The sequence below is a fragment of the Hippopotamus amphibius genome, chromosome 2, assembly GCF_030028045.1.
Source record: "Hippopotamus amphibius kiboko isolate mHipAmp2 chromosome 2, mHipAmp2.hap2, whole genome shotgun sequence".
NCBI classification, from domain to species: domain Eukaryota; kingdom Metazoa; phylum Chordata; class Mammalia; order Artiodactyla; family Hippopotamidae; genus Hippopotamus; species Hippopotamus amphibius.
In genome coordinates, this window is record NC_080187.1 from 213,538,462 (window position 1) to 213,552,383 (window position 13,922).

A 13,922-nucleotide genomic window follows, 5' to 3' on the forward strand; every position below is an offset into this window, starting at 1 on the left:
TTCTGCTGGTGAGATACAATAGCACTCCCAAGTTGTGACAACCAAAAATGTTTCCATATTTTGCCAGATGTATCTTGGGGGCCAGAATTGTCCCCAGTTGAGGACCATTGTCCTAGAGCAGTGCTGTCCAATAGAAATGTGATATAAGCCACATATATAATTTAAAGATTTCTGGTACACATGCACTACTAAATGTAATAATTTAGATGATGTTCTGGTTAAAGTGAAATTTAGTTCTACCAAAACAGTAAAGTTTGTGTTTAGTGCTGCTTCAGCTTTTACATTTAAATAAAAATTTAGCAAAATTTAAAATTCAGTTCCTTAGTCAGTTCAGGCACATTTCAAGTGTCAGTAGCAACATGTGGCTGGCTAGTGGCTAGATTTGGGCAGAGCAAGTGTAGAGTTTCCCAGTTGAGTAATTCAAGGGAAGCAGATAATCTTAATTTGTGTAGTTCAGTAAACAAGACATGGAAAGGGATATCTGTTCTGTCAGCTTGGTGATCAACCTTTATTGATCAGTGGGGATGCTAGAATGCAATCAGATTGTTCCTCCCATGTTCCATTAGCAAAACTGATAGTATCATCTTCAGTATCACCTGATTTCTTACTGAACACCTATCCAGTTACCAACTTCTGCCTGTATTTTACTTCCTTTTTTTCCTACTGTTTTTCCCAGCTAAATATTATACAAAGAATTTCTAAGACTTCAAGGGAATTTTTTTAGACTTATGCTAACTGAAACATAAGAGACCTTAAAATAGGAGTTATAAATTTCAAGCTCTTAGAGTAGAAATTTTAATTAGCTACATGTTAGAACAAAGTATCAGGAATGGGAAAGATGAGTTATTTTTAAAGCTTTTATATTTTATCATCATAGAAGTACATTTTGAAGATAAATAATGATATAGGAGTTTGATTTCTTAGAAATAAAAGTGAGAATTTCTGTGATTCTCATTTGTTTGTTCAATATTATTCAACAAATATTTATTGAACGCTGGTGATATTAGGCCCTGTTCTAGGTACAGGGAATAGAACAGTGAACCAAATGGAGGTTTTTGCTCTTATGGAGCTCATATTCCAGTGGGCAAGTCAGGCAATAATCATATGAACACATAAAATTTTAGTTTATGATAAGTTCTGTGAAGAAAGTTAAGACAAATTTAATAATTTCCTAGTAATATTACTCTGACTTTTAAGGATAAATAGGAGACATAAGATTGAGTAGACTGTTTCCAACCTTGTGTTCTGTAGGCTTCTCAATACTTGGGTTATGTGGTAGAAAAGCCTGAGAAGCATTGCCTTGATATATCACTGTCTCAGGAAGCTTCAGAAGAATATGGAAGCAGGACAATGTTGGTGTTGTTCACATTGGTGTTTCCAAAGCCTGGCACAGTGCTTGGCATATAATTGGGTAGGGAGAGTGGTGACCAACATATTTTGGTTGAATATATAAATCTAGTATAGGAAAATGTAAGTAGGTGAATGGAACACAACAGTGCTTCAGGTTAGATACAGGTAATTACTCAAAATATCTTTGTTTCTGCCAGAGCCTTATGAGATATGTAGATGGAACTTAGTTAATAAATTATCTAGACCTCAAATTAGAAAGAAATTTAGAAATAGAAAAAAGTGGCTAGAAATTCAGATAGTAACTGGGCTGGCTCTAGTTAAAAAAAATTATTAGATATCCTTCTCTGTTATTAATCTTAAGACCTCTTTGAAAATGAATATTTTAAACCATTTCCATGGCTTTTAAACATGTCTTAAGAATTGATATATTTACTTAATCTTTTGATCAAATTTGTTCATATCCAAACCAAACATAGCTATTGAATTGGGGGCGGTGGTGGAAATGTGTCCCATTCATTGAGTAGTTTTAATTGAAAGGGAGAGAATCCTGAAAATACAGATCCTAAAGTACAAGGTGACTGACAGTAAAATGTAATTTAGTAATTAAATAATGTTACATTTTAGTGGAATGATAGATTAGAACCCAGCTGCAAAAGAACTGGTTATAGTTATAAAAATGCTTAATGTTATTGCAATTGACAATAGTAGAAAAATCAGGTTATTTAAAAAACGAGTAGAGGACTTCCATTTCTAGAAAGATTGAGTAGTATTTTTCCCTGATCTTCCTGCTGAAATACAACTAAAAACTCTGGACATTATATGTAAAACAAACATAGGAAGACTCTGAAAGGTGGAGAGAGGAAGATTGATTGGCTAGGGGCCTTTAGACCTAAGGAACAATATTATGGTGGGTTCCCTGGGTTTTGTTTTTGCCTCATATATCCCAGCTTGAGCTGAACAAGCTGATAACCTGGAAATACCACTAGACATAAACAAAAAGGTACTACCAAAAGTGTGTTCTTTCTAGCCAGTGGACCAGGAAAGGGGCAGCCTAGTAATATAAGAACTGTTAGATTATAATCATTCCTATTCTAGCCAAACACAGCATAAGGATCTGTGGCCCCCATCCTCTCCCATGCCACCAAAAGCCAAGCGGGAAGCCTAGGCTTCCACCCTCACCAGGTCATAATGAGGTCTCCCATCCTGCCTGCTATATGGTATTAGAGGCTAAGTAGAGAGCCAAGACTTTCATCCCCACAAGACAGTATTGAGGGCCTCACCCCGCTGTATCGGTGGAGCCACCTGGAGAGCCTGGACTTTTATCCCACCTGGCAGTAAGAGACACTCCTTCCCAACTTCCCTCCTCCACTAGGATGGTATTAAAGGAGGCCTGTGGAGAGTCAGGACTTTCCGCACCATGTAGTGTCGAGGCCCCTCTCTTCATGGTATCACTGTACGCCACGTGAGGAATGGTAATGAGGCACTCTTACTGCACCCAGCCAAGGGCCAGTATCAGTGGAGGCCCAACCCTGCTAAGGAGTAACGAGGAGCTCCTCCCTTCCTCCTCAGATATCAGTGGAGACTGAATGTAGAACCTGGACTTCCACCTCCACCTGACACAGTGAGGTGGCATCTCCCCTTTCCTCTGGGTGTCAGAAGGAGCCAGCTGAAAGCAAAAGATGTAGTAAGATCCAGAGTCTCATAATGCCCCCAAATATCCAGATTTCAGTTGAAAATTGCTCATCATACCAGGAACGGGGAAGTTCTTAAATGAGAAAAGACAATTGATGCCAACACTGAGATGACAGGTCTTTGACTTATCTGACAAAGATTTTTAAAGCTGTCATTGTTAAAATGCTTCAACAAGGAATTATGAACACACTTGAAACAGATGGAAAAATAGAATATATCAGCAGATAAATAGAAAGTCTCTTCAAAGAAATAGAAGATTTAAAGAAGAACTAAACGGAAAATTTTGAACCAAGACAATAACCAAGGTTAAAAAAAAAAAAACTCAGTAGATGGGCTCAGCAAGAGACTGGATGGGACAAAGGAAAGAATCAGTGAACTAGAAAAAAGGGAGAAGACACAAATGATAAGCATTAGGACTGAACGAGGGGATGTCACTACACAAACACAAACTACACATCTGACCCAATGTGAAATAGATAAATTGAATAGCCCTCTTACTCTTAAGGAGATTAAATTTGTGAAATTGTAATTTTAAAACTCCCCCCAAAAGTCTGCAAGTCCAGATAGTTTCTTTGGAGAATTCTGCCAATGTTTAAAGAATTAAAACCAATTCTGCACAGTCTTTCTAGAAAATAGAAGAGAAGGAATTAAAGCTGGTATTACCCTGACAACAAAACCAGAGAAAGATAGTAAAAAAAAGGGGACACTACAAACTAGTATCCCCCATGAATATGAACATTAAAAATTCTTAACAAAATATTAGCAAGTAGAATTCAGCAATAAATAAAAAGTTATATGTACTGTAACTAAGTGTGGTTTATTCCAGGGATGCAAGGCTGAGTGAGTATCCCCGAATTAATCAGTATAATCCACCAAACCAAAACTAAAGGAAAAAAACTCTGCATGATCAAATTAGTCAATGGAGAAAAAGCAGTTGACAAAATTCAACACCCACTCATTATGCAAAAAAAAAAAAAAAAAAAACCTGAGAAAAATAACTTCAGAACATTTACAAAAACCCTACAACTAACATTATTAACTAACATTAGTTAACTAACATTAACTAACTAACTAAATCATGGTGAATGATGATACTTCCCCCTTAAGATCAGGAATCAATTAAGGAAGTTCACTGTCATAGTGCTGGAAGTTCTAGCCAGTTCAATGAGATGAAAAAAAATGCACATAGATCAGTAAGGAGGACATATAACAGTTCCCTATTTGCAGATGATATGTTTACATGGAGAATCCTAAGCAATACACAAAACTTAGAACTAAGTAATGAGTACAACAGTGTCACAAGATACAAGATAAACATAAAAATCAATTATATTTCTGTATTCTAGCAATGAACATGTGAACACAAATTACAAATACAGTAGCATTTGCAATCACTCATAAAACATCTTAAGTGTAAATCTAACAAAACTTGTTAAATTTCTATGCTAAAAACTATAAAATGCTAATGAAAGAAATCAAAGAAGAGGTAAATAAATGGAGAGACATACCATGTCCATAGATTAGAAGAGTCAACATAGTAAAAATGTCAATTCTCTTCAAATTGATATACAGGTTAACTCAGTGCTTGGCAAAATCCCAGTAAGATTTTTTGTAGCTCTAGATAACATTATTCTAAAATTGATATGGAAAAGCAAAGGAACTGGAGTAGTTAAAACAGTTTTTTTAAAAAGTGGGAAGAATCAGTCTGCCTGATTTTAAGACTTATTGTGTATCAACAGCAATCAAGACTATATGGTGTTGATGGAAAAAGACACATATATCAGTGGAATAAAAAAGAGAATCCAGATATAGACCCATACAAAAATGCCCAACTAATTTTTGACAAAGATGCAAAAGAAGTTCAGTGGAGGAAAGGTAGCCTTTTCAATAAATGCTACTGGAATAACTAGGCACCCATCCATAGACAAAAACTTGAACCTCAACCTAAGTCTTATACTTTATATAAAAAATTAACTCAAAATGGATCATGGGCCTAAACATAAAATATGCAAAATGAAATTTTAGAAAGGAAACATAAGAGAAAATCAGGATCAAAGCCTAGGTGAAGAATTCTTAGATTTGACACCAAAAGCACAATCTATAAAAGGGAAAATTGAAATTAGATTTCGTCAAAATTGAAAACTTTTGCTCAGTGAAAGACCCTGTTAAGAGGATGAAAAGATAAGCTACAGAGTGGGAGGAAATATTTGCAAACCATATCTCTAACAAAGGAGTGGAATATATAATGTTTGAAAATATCTCAAAACTCAATATTAAAGAAAGCACATAATCCAGTTAGAACATGGGCAGAAGGCATGGATAGATGGTTCACCAAAAAAACGTACAGATGGCGGATAAGCACAAGAAAAGTGGTTTAACATCATTAGCCTTTAGGGAACTGTAAATTAAAACCACAAAATATCACTACATACCTCTCAGAATAGCTAAAATTTTTAAAAAAGTGACAGTAGCAACAGAGGTCACATACTGTATGACTATGTAACATTCTTCTTGAAATGACAAAATTATTGAAACAGATTAGTGGTTGCTGGGGTTAATGAGGAGGTGGCTATAAAAGAGCAGTATGAGGAATCCTTTTGGTGGTGGAAATGTCAGTCTCCTGGCTGTAGTTTTACCGGATGTTACTGTTCAGGGAAACTAGGTAAAGGTTACGTGAGGATCTTTCTGTATTATTTTTTAGAACTGCATGTGAATCTACAGTTACCTCAAAATAAAAAGTTTAAAGAAAAAAACAAATGAGAGAGTATATATATATATAACATTAGCTTTCACCCACCCTTCCTTTCCTGCTGTTTTAGAGGAAGAAGTGCCTAAGAAGTCCTTTTGTGCTCCAGATATTATTTTCCATTCTCTCCAGTGCTTTTGTGAATCCTTTTTTCAGATGTTTTCCTCTCCATTGGCAACCTCGCTTTTTGCCTCTTTCTCACTCAGATTAAACAAGGCATTTTCCTTCTGCGTTCCCCTTCACATTTAACTGCCCTGACCTTAAGAGTCTTCTTTGACATGTGTTTCTTCCTCAGCCTCTCTATCCAATCCATCTTTCATTTTACCTCCTAAATATCTCTGAAATCCATGTATGTTGCTAACACCTTATTCCAAGGTGCTGTCAGCTGTCACCTCAGTTAATTGCAGTAGCCTCCTCTTAACCCCATATGTACACTGGCCTCATTCCAAATACTCCTGCCATAGCAGTCTTTTCAAATCTCAGATCTTACCACATCATCGTCAACCCCTCACCCACTTTTAAAAATATTTAGTGGATTTCCATTGTTTTTAAGTTAAGGACTCAGATTCTTAAAATGGCTTTCAAAGCCTTCTGTGGTCTGACTCCATGCTCATGTTTTTCTTTTTTTTTTTCTCTTACAGCTGGCCACACTTCTGATTTTTGGATCCTCAGATACACTGTGATCCTTTCTGTTACAATCCTTTGCATGTGCTAGACTTTCTTTCTGAAATCTTTTCCTCCCCCTCATTATTTGTTAGCTCCTATTCATTCTTCAGATCTCTGCTCAGAGGTCATTTTTATCAGGGAAATCTCTGTTTCTGATTTCTTGGCAAGTTCTTTTGATATACCATTTTGTAGAATTACCACTTTTTATGTCTTTCTTTCCCATTGAGTTGCATGACAGCACCGATTTTGTTTTTGCTCACTGCAGTATCCCAGCTGCTATCTGACATATGTAAGCACACCAATAAGCAATTGTTAAATGAATGAATAACTCCCTCTCCTTAACTTCATCACCCAGTTTTTTAAAACAGTAGTCATTACTTCATGCCTTCTCTTTACCCCTGTTACTACTGCCGTAATTCATCCTTTTCTCTTAAATTCTGGACCGTTATAATGACTTTACAACTTCTAGTCTTTTCCCCACTCCTCTTGTTTCTTTACTAAATCTGACCATGTTATTGATCTGCTCAGAAAGCCTTTCCCTTTGGCTAAAGAAATAGGTGCCCCTAGCATACCAAGCTCTCCTCAGCTGACCCCTGGCTACTCAGAGACACATATATACAAACACTCCTTAGGTCCAGCAACACTCAGTTTGGGTCCATTGACCATGAATATCTTTCTACTTACTGTGTCTGGTGCCTGAATCTTTGAGTTTTGGAGTTCTAAGAGCTTGATTGCCATTTTACTCTAAGCCACCATATGTTATGTGAACAACTTAAATGAATTCTGAGAAACTAAAGGACATTCTCCCTCCCAGGCTTCTTTTAAGAGAAGCAAAATCAGCTGCATTAAGATTGACTTCTACAGTACTTGTCCTCATGGCACATATGAGGCATAGCAAGTATCAGGTATATTTTTTAGTATAATTATTAGATATAAATTGCTATACCTCAATTTCTAAAGTACCATACCAATGAGTGTTTCAAATTATGTTCCTCTCAGCTGGGTATATTGTATGTGTATAGTGCTGATTTCCCTTTTGTGAACATTGTTTTCCACTCATGAAACTTATATAGGATATTAATTTTTGTAAATTTGCTTGTTTTGTGAGGCACCCAAACCCTGTCTTTACTCTCTCTTTTATCCCAGTCATTCTTGCTTTCTTCCATTATATGTTGTCTTGCTTCTCTATCACATAAAGTTGTGATTTGAGGGTACAGTTAAGATAGTTCACATTGAAAGTCCACTTGATAAAGTTTAGTCTTGCAGGATATTTCTTAGAGAAGTCACCAAGTCTGATTCTAGTTTTCTTTTCTTTGTCCAGAACCTTAATCTTGCCTGTCGGATTCAGGAAGACTAATTATCCAAACTTAGAGTGTACTGAAACTTAAGCCAGGATAGCACTTTACTAACGATGAGAATTATAAGTGTGACACAGACTGAATAGTCATTTTCTCTGATTTTTTTCCCCATCAGGCATTCCATATGAAAAGCCAAATTGTTATCAAAACTTTTCTGTTGAGCATAAAGACAGGAACTATAACAATATTAATATTTGAGAGAAAAATCTGCCTATGAAAACCATTTAGATGTAGAACTAAAAGTAAAAATAAATTGTAACTCTCCAGAATCTCCAAACTAAATTTTATTCACTTTATAAAAATTTCATCAGAATATTGATTTTGATTTCTTCCTTGTTGTTATAGGATCATTTTGCTTTCCTTTTAAATATTCTCTTTGAGGGAGAGAAAAAGGGAAGGAGGGAGTGGGGAGAGGAAATGAGATTTTCTTCTGGTAGTTATTTTCCTTTCCAAAGATAACTTCAAATATTGTATAACACATCTCAGTATATATAGAGTAAAATTCCTTTATAAAAATACTTCACCTGTACAAAAATAAAAATATATGTATTCTCTTTAAATAGGCTTCAGTCACTCTGTAGAGCTGGGTTAGTAATAATCAGCATCCTTGTTGATAATGGTGTGATGGTGACTGGTTCATGCCCAGCCACCACACCCAGGAAGCTGCTCTCTGGCAACTGTTCTTCTCTCTCCCTTCCCTTCCTCTTTTCCTCTCTTTCCTAGCCAAGCCAACATTGGAAACTTTCAGTAGGCCCTGTGACCCTGTGACTTACTGTTTCTGACATTTTGCCCTCTTTATTAGTCATTTGAACGTGGCATAGCTATGGTGGTGTGACTCTCAGATTGAAACCAGACTTCAAAATTACGTAATTTGCAAAAAAAACCTGGGCAGAGTAGGGAAACAGGGATGGATTGTGGGGAGTGGAACTGGTCACAAAAATGGTATCCCTTTGGGAATAATTAAAGTGTCGGAGATAATTCATTGTAACATTTTGATTTGTATTTGTGGTATTTATGCATGTAAAATACAAGCAAAGCAAATTGGACTAAATTAAATTCTGATATCTTACATTGATCTCAGTCCATCTATAGCTGTGTAAATAATACTGTTTTATCTCTTTTATTTGGAGAGCTTTTGAGGTATTATTTTCCTAGTTCTGAAATGTATCAATATTTTTTATGCAGCTCTGAAAAGTTGGTATTGCTGGCAGGTAGTAGTCTGGAGATCAGTGATGTCACCGAGGATGATGCTGGGACTTATTTTTGTATAGCTGATAATGGAAATGAAACAATTGAAGCTCAAGCAGAGCTTACAGTACAAGGTATGCAAATATTTCCTGTATAAATTTTAAAAATCCTTTGTATTTTATGGGTTTGCTCATTGTTAAACGTTAATGTAGAAGAGGCACTACAGCATAATAGTTAAAAGCCTAACCAGGCAGCTTGGGTTCAAGTTGCTATATAACTATAGGTTATTTACTTCTCTGAGCCTTGTTTTCCTCATCTGTAAAGTGGAGATAATAAGAGCACTGACCTCATTGGAGCTGTTTTCAGGATTAGAAGAGTAATACTTGTAAAACTCCCAGAATAGTGACTAGAATATGGTAAGAGCTCAAAGTTAGTTATTGTTGTTATTATCTATAGGGTAGGAAAGGGTGTGATCTGGGGCATCTGGAAGGTTCAGTTCACTTTTCTCATCTCAAAAATGCCTTATCTTTCTCTGACTCAGAACCACATATCCTAAGCATTGGTGTTCTCTCCTTTTGGGTGAATAGATCACCCAGGAAGGAGTGCACTGTGGCTCTCAACGTAACACGTTTGATTTGATGATTTCTTTCTTTTCAACTAATGCTGACCATCACAGCATCACCCTTATAGGTTCTCTGATTTGGAAGTCAAAGAAAATGGCCATGGCATGAACACGTAATCTCCCCATCTCCCTGGTTCTTCCTCCATATGGAACTGTACCCTCAGAGGAACATTTGCCCTCTCTCCTATGATTTGTCTGCTTATCTGTCTTTGTTTCAAATAAGAATCTTTAAGATCATCTCTGTTTATCTTTCGAGAAATCCAGCCCTGCTTGGACATGCAGAGGTGTGTACTAGTGCATCACATTCATCATCAAGTTGTCTCAAAGTATTTCATAGAATACTTCATGATATGTGGTCTGGGGTGGCTTCGAATTTTATATGAAAGTTTCTTTCTCTTGGTACATTTTGTGGGTTTCAGAGTGGGGAGTAGTCACATTACTACTCTGATAGGAATTGGGGAGGACATTGGGGTTTTCTGCTGGCAGAAGCATAGAATGTTTATATTCTCTGTTGCTATTTGTAGGTGGATTCATAATCTCTAAAAATTTAGAGTTCATATAACTGTTACCTCATTTGAGCTTAACCTTTGCTCTGGGTAGATGGAAAGTAGTTTTGGACCAGTTGTAAAATGAATTATTTCTTTACCTCTATGTAGATGGAACTGGACAAGTAAAATATTAGTAAACTCCATCATACTTGGTCTCCGTGCCTCTCTTGGTGGATGTCTTGCCTTTTTGTTTTTTTTGTTAGTCGGGTTCTTGGCCTGATGCTGTCTCCATTGTCCCTACCTGTGCCTCAGTTTCCTCCACAGTAAAGTACCTTGTTTTTAGCCTCAAATGGGAAGCATAGTGTCTGCCGTATTTGTTAGTTGCATTTGTCCATGCATTTAATTTCTATTCTTTGTTTTTTTTTCATTGTATGGAATCTAATTAGGATTAGATTCTGTTAGCTTAATTAACTGTGGTTTTTAGTTACAGGATAATACATACATCTTGTAGTTTGTATCCTGTTCCATCTTATTATCTGTGCCTAAAGAAGATACCCTTTAAGTGAGTACATTCTAGAAAATTGAGAAAAGAACAAAAGTGAGGAAACTCAGATATTAAGATGAAATAACCTTCTCTAATCAAAACAGCATGGCATTGGCCCAAGAATAGACTAGACAATAGAAAAGAATAAAATCCAGCTGTTACAAGTAATTATGAAACTTTAAAATATTACCAAAGTGGTAATTCAATTCAAAGAGAAAAAGTGTTTTATTTACTAAAGGGTATTGGTACAGAAGACTTAAGTGGAAGAAAATAAAGTTGGATCTCTACTTCAATTCAAAAGTCTAAATGTGAAAAAGTGAAGAGTATATTGGATACTGTTTGTATTATCTCTGATGGGAGAGACTGTCTTAGGAAAAAGAGAAAAAATAGCATGTCAAGCAAAACCCAACAAATTCTGACAACATACACATGTTTTTAAAAGTTATAGAAAAAACCCTGTGCAAATGATAGACTGGGAAAAAATATTTGTAACACATAACTGAGGAAAGGGTCAGAATCATTAAAATACAGAGACCTTTCAGAAACAGTTTTTTTAAAAAGAAGTAACTTAAAGAGCACTGATAAAGAACACAAACCGGCAGTTCACAGAAGTTTATTAGCTATTTGCGTTTCTTCATCAGTAGGTAGTCAATTTTACCAGCAGTCAGAAAAATACACATGTAAAAGATACCGTTTTCCCCACCATCATAGTGGCAAAAACTGAAAAGATTTTGACCTTCAGAGAATGTGGTATGGTGCTTAGAACTGAAAATTATTGCTGATATCATCTCATCAGTACATAATAGAGAAAAAAATGTCACCTCCTTGGTACTAGATATTGTATCCCTCAATAGAATTTAAGGTTGAACTAACTGTTTTGATACCCTTATTTTAGGCAGCAACCAAATTCATTTACTTACCTGTGAAACTAATCCTAACTTTTGACTCCCTCACACAAAATCAACTCTGAAGAAACTAGAAGAATGAGAGGGAAGTGTGAGGAGACTGAGGCTCTCTTGAACCTGTATGTGTGTATGGATGAGTGGGGTATGGTTTGTGGGGTATGGTTTGTGGAGGTGGTGGCTGCAGCCTGGGATTAAGGACTGCCAGAGTGAGAAAATAAATTGGAAGGAGGCTGTTAAGTTTTACTGTTGTTTCTCACTGGTGTTGCCTTGAGACTATCTTTGCCTGTCTCTGCACTGCAGAAATGAACAGCAATGGCCCAGGCTTCCATGTCCATTCAGAGGTCTGCTGGGGCTCCGATGGCATTAATGTTAGTCTGGTATGGCCTAACTGCCCTTAAGGAATCACTTTCTACCTCTTCCCCCCACTGCCTCCAAACTCCCAGATTGGTGGGTTTTAACCTAGGAAGACTCTGCCTAGTGCTATTTCTCCCTAAGAATTTAAATGTGAAACCTTGACCAGAGGAGTTACCTATGGAATGCCCGGCAAACTGGAATAAAGAACAGTAGTTCTGAGGTCCCTAGGGCTCTTTGCTCAAGGGCTCATCCTCCTACAATTAGGGCCTGGTGACCATACATATTCTCAGAAAGAGTGGTTGGTATACCAAAAGAACGTTAATTTACAGCCAAACTAGTCGCCTGAATCATACAGCTCTCTCAAGGAAAAACAACCAAGTGAATAACATATATCATCTGATGGAGAGTTACTGGAAAAGACTGACCAAGAATTTAAAATAAGCATGATAAATATACTTAAGGAGATAAGAAAGACATTAGCAGTGTAATGTAAGAACAAGAAAACGTGAAAATAGAACCAAGTAGAAATATTAAGTATGAAAAATGTAGTAAAAATATTTGGTATGAAAAAATGTAGGAAATAGAACCAAGTAGAAATACTAGATATGAAAAATGTAGTACAAAATGTAGTAAAGATAAAACACAGTAGACTAATAGTCTAAACAGCTAATGAACAAATTTAGGAGCGTTGGAAGATGACATTGAGAAACTCTGAGAAGGTGGCATTAAATGAGAGAACTCATAGAATAAAAGCCAAGAAGTATGAAAGGTGTAGAAGGGCTTCTGTTCAGATAAATGGGAATCCTAGAGTAGATCTCAAATAAAAAGAAAGAAATATTTGAAGAAATAAGATAAATTTCTCAGAATTACAGACTAATGGAAGACCTTAGATTGAGAGGGCTTAATAACTGCTAAGTATTAGAGAGGATTAAAAAACAACAACAGCCATTAGACTCATTTACAGTGACTGGTAACATCAAAGTCAAAGAGAAATTCTGAAAGCTTCCAGTGACAAAGAGCAGATCACCTATAAAGGAACAAGAATTAGATTGCACCTAGTGTTGATTTTGAGAAATTTGATTTGAAGAAGACAATGGAGTCATTTTTTAAAGGGTTAAAGGAAAAGAAAATTGAATTCACATAGGATTTATATGTACCCAAGATGTGAGGCGTAATAAGAATTCTCTTTATATAAGACCTAAGAAGGTTTGCTGCAGAAAAATACACACTGAAAGCACTTTTGGAATGAATACTCAAATAAGAAGAGATGTATTCAGGAAAGGCTGTAAGAGATATGGGAGTTTTAAAATGTAGCCCCCACGTTCTTTGAAGTCCTCCTAATGAGTGCTGGAGTTTTTTATATCCGTTGTCCTTGAATCTGAGTGAGCTTGGAGCTATTGGAATAAATAGATATGTCACATGACTTCTGAGGCTTTTAGAAAAGCCATGTAGATTCCTCTTGGTTCTCTTAGAATTAGTGCTTTCCAGACACTTCCTCTTGGGATCTCCCTCTCAGAACCCGCTACCATGCTGTGTGAAGCTCAGGCCATGAAGAAAAGCCTGTGTTGTAGGTGCTCTGGTAGACAGCTCCAGCTGAGCCCAGCTTTCAGGTCATCTAATCAGGGGACCAGATGTGTGAATGAAGAAGTCTTAAGTTGATTTCAGCCCCCGACTTTATGAGTCACCCCTAGACATTGAAGTCTTCTTAGACATTGTGGAGCAGAGATAAGCCATCCCTTCTGTGCCCTGTCATAATTCCTGAACTGCAGGATCTGTGAGCATAAGAAAATAGTGGTTGTTTTATGCCAGTAATGGTTATTTTATGTTTTGGAGTTGTTTGCCATGCAACATTAGTAACCTGGGAACATTCATTATTGTTGTTTTTTAAAAAGGATGGGACTAAAGTAAAGAAAAAGTGTGTTAATGATAGCCCAGTACTAAAATTTTTGACAGTACCAAATAGTGGACATGGACAGGTATATGTGCATTGTTAGGAGAAAGATAGAAAC

At 36.4% G+C, this 13,922-nt stretch overlaps 1 protein-coding gene across 5 annotated transcripts in view; it reads left to right on the plus strand.

The window, feature by feature from the left end:
* Positions 1-13,922, plus strand: part of NEO1 (neogenin 1) — a 232,891-nt gene that overhangs the window by 81,628 nt on the left and 137,341 nt on the right. For all 5 annotated transcript variants that reach the window (XM_057723249.1, XM_057723252.1, XM_057723253.1 and 2 more), the window contains exon 5: positions 8,998-9,134. In XM_057723249.1, the coding sequence (XP_057579232.1) occupies positions 8,998-9,134 (137 nt within the window). The remainder of the gene's footprint in view (positions 1-8,997; positions 9,135-13,922) is intronic.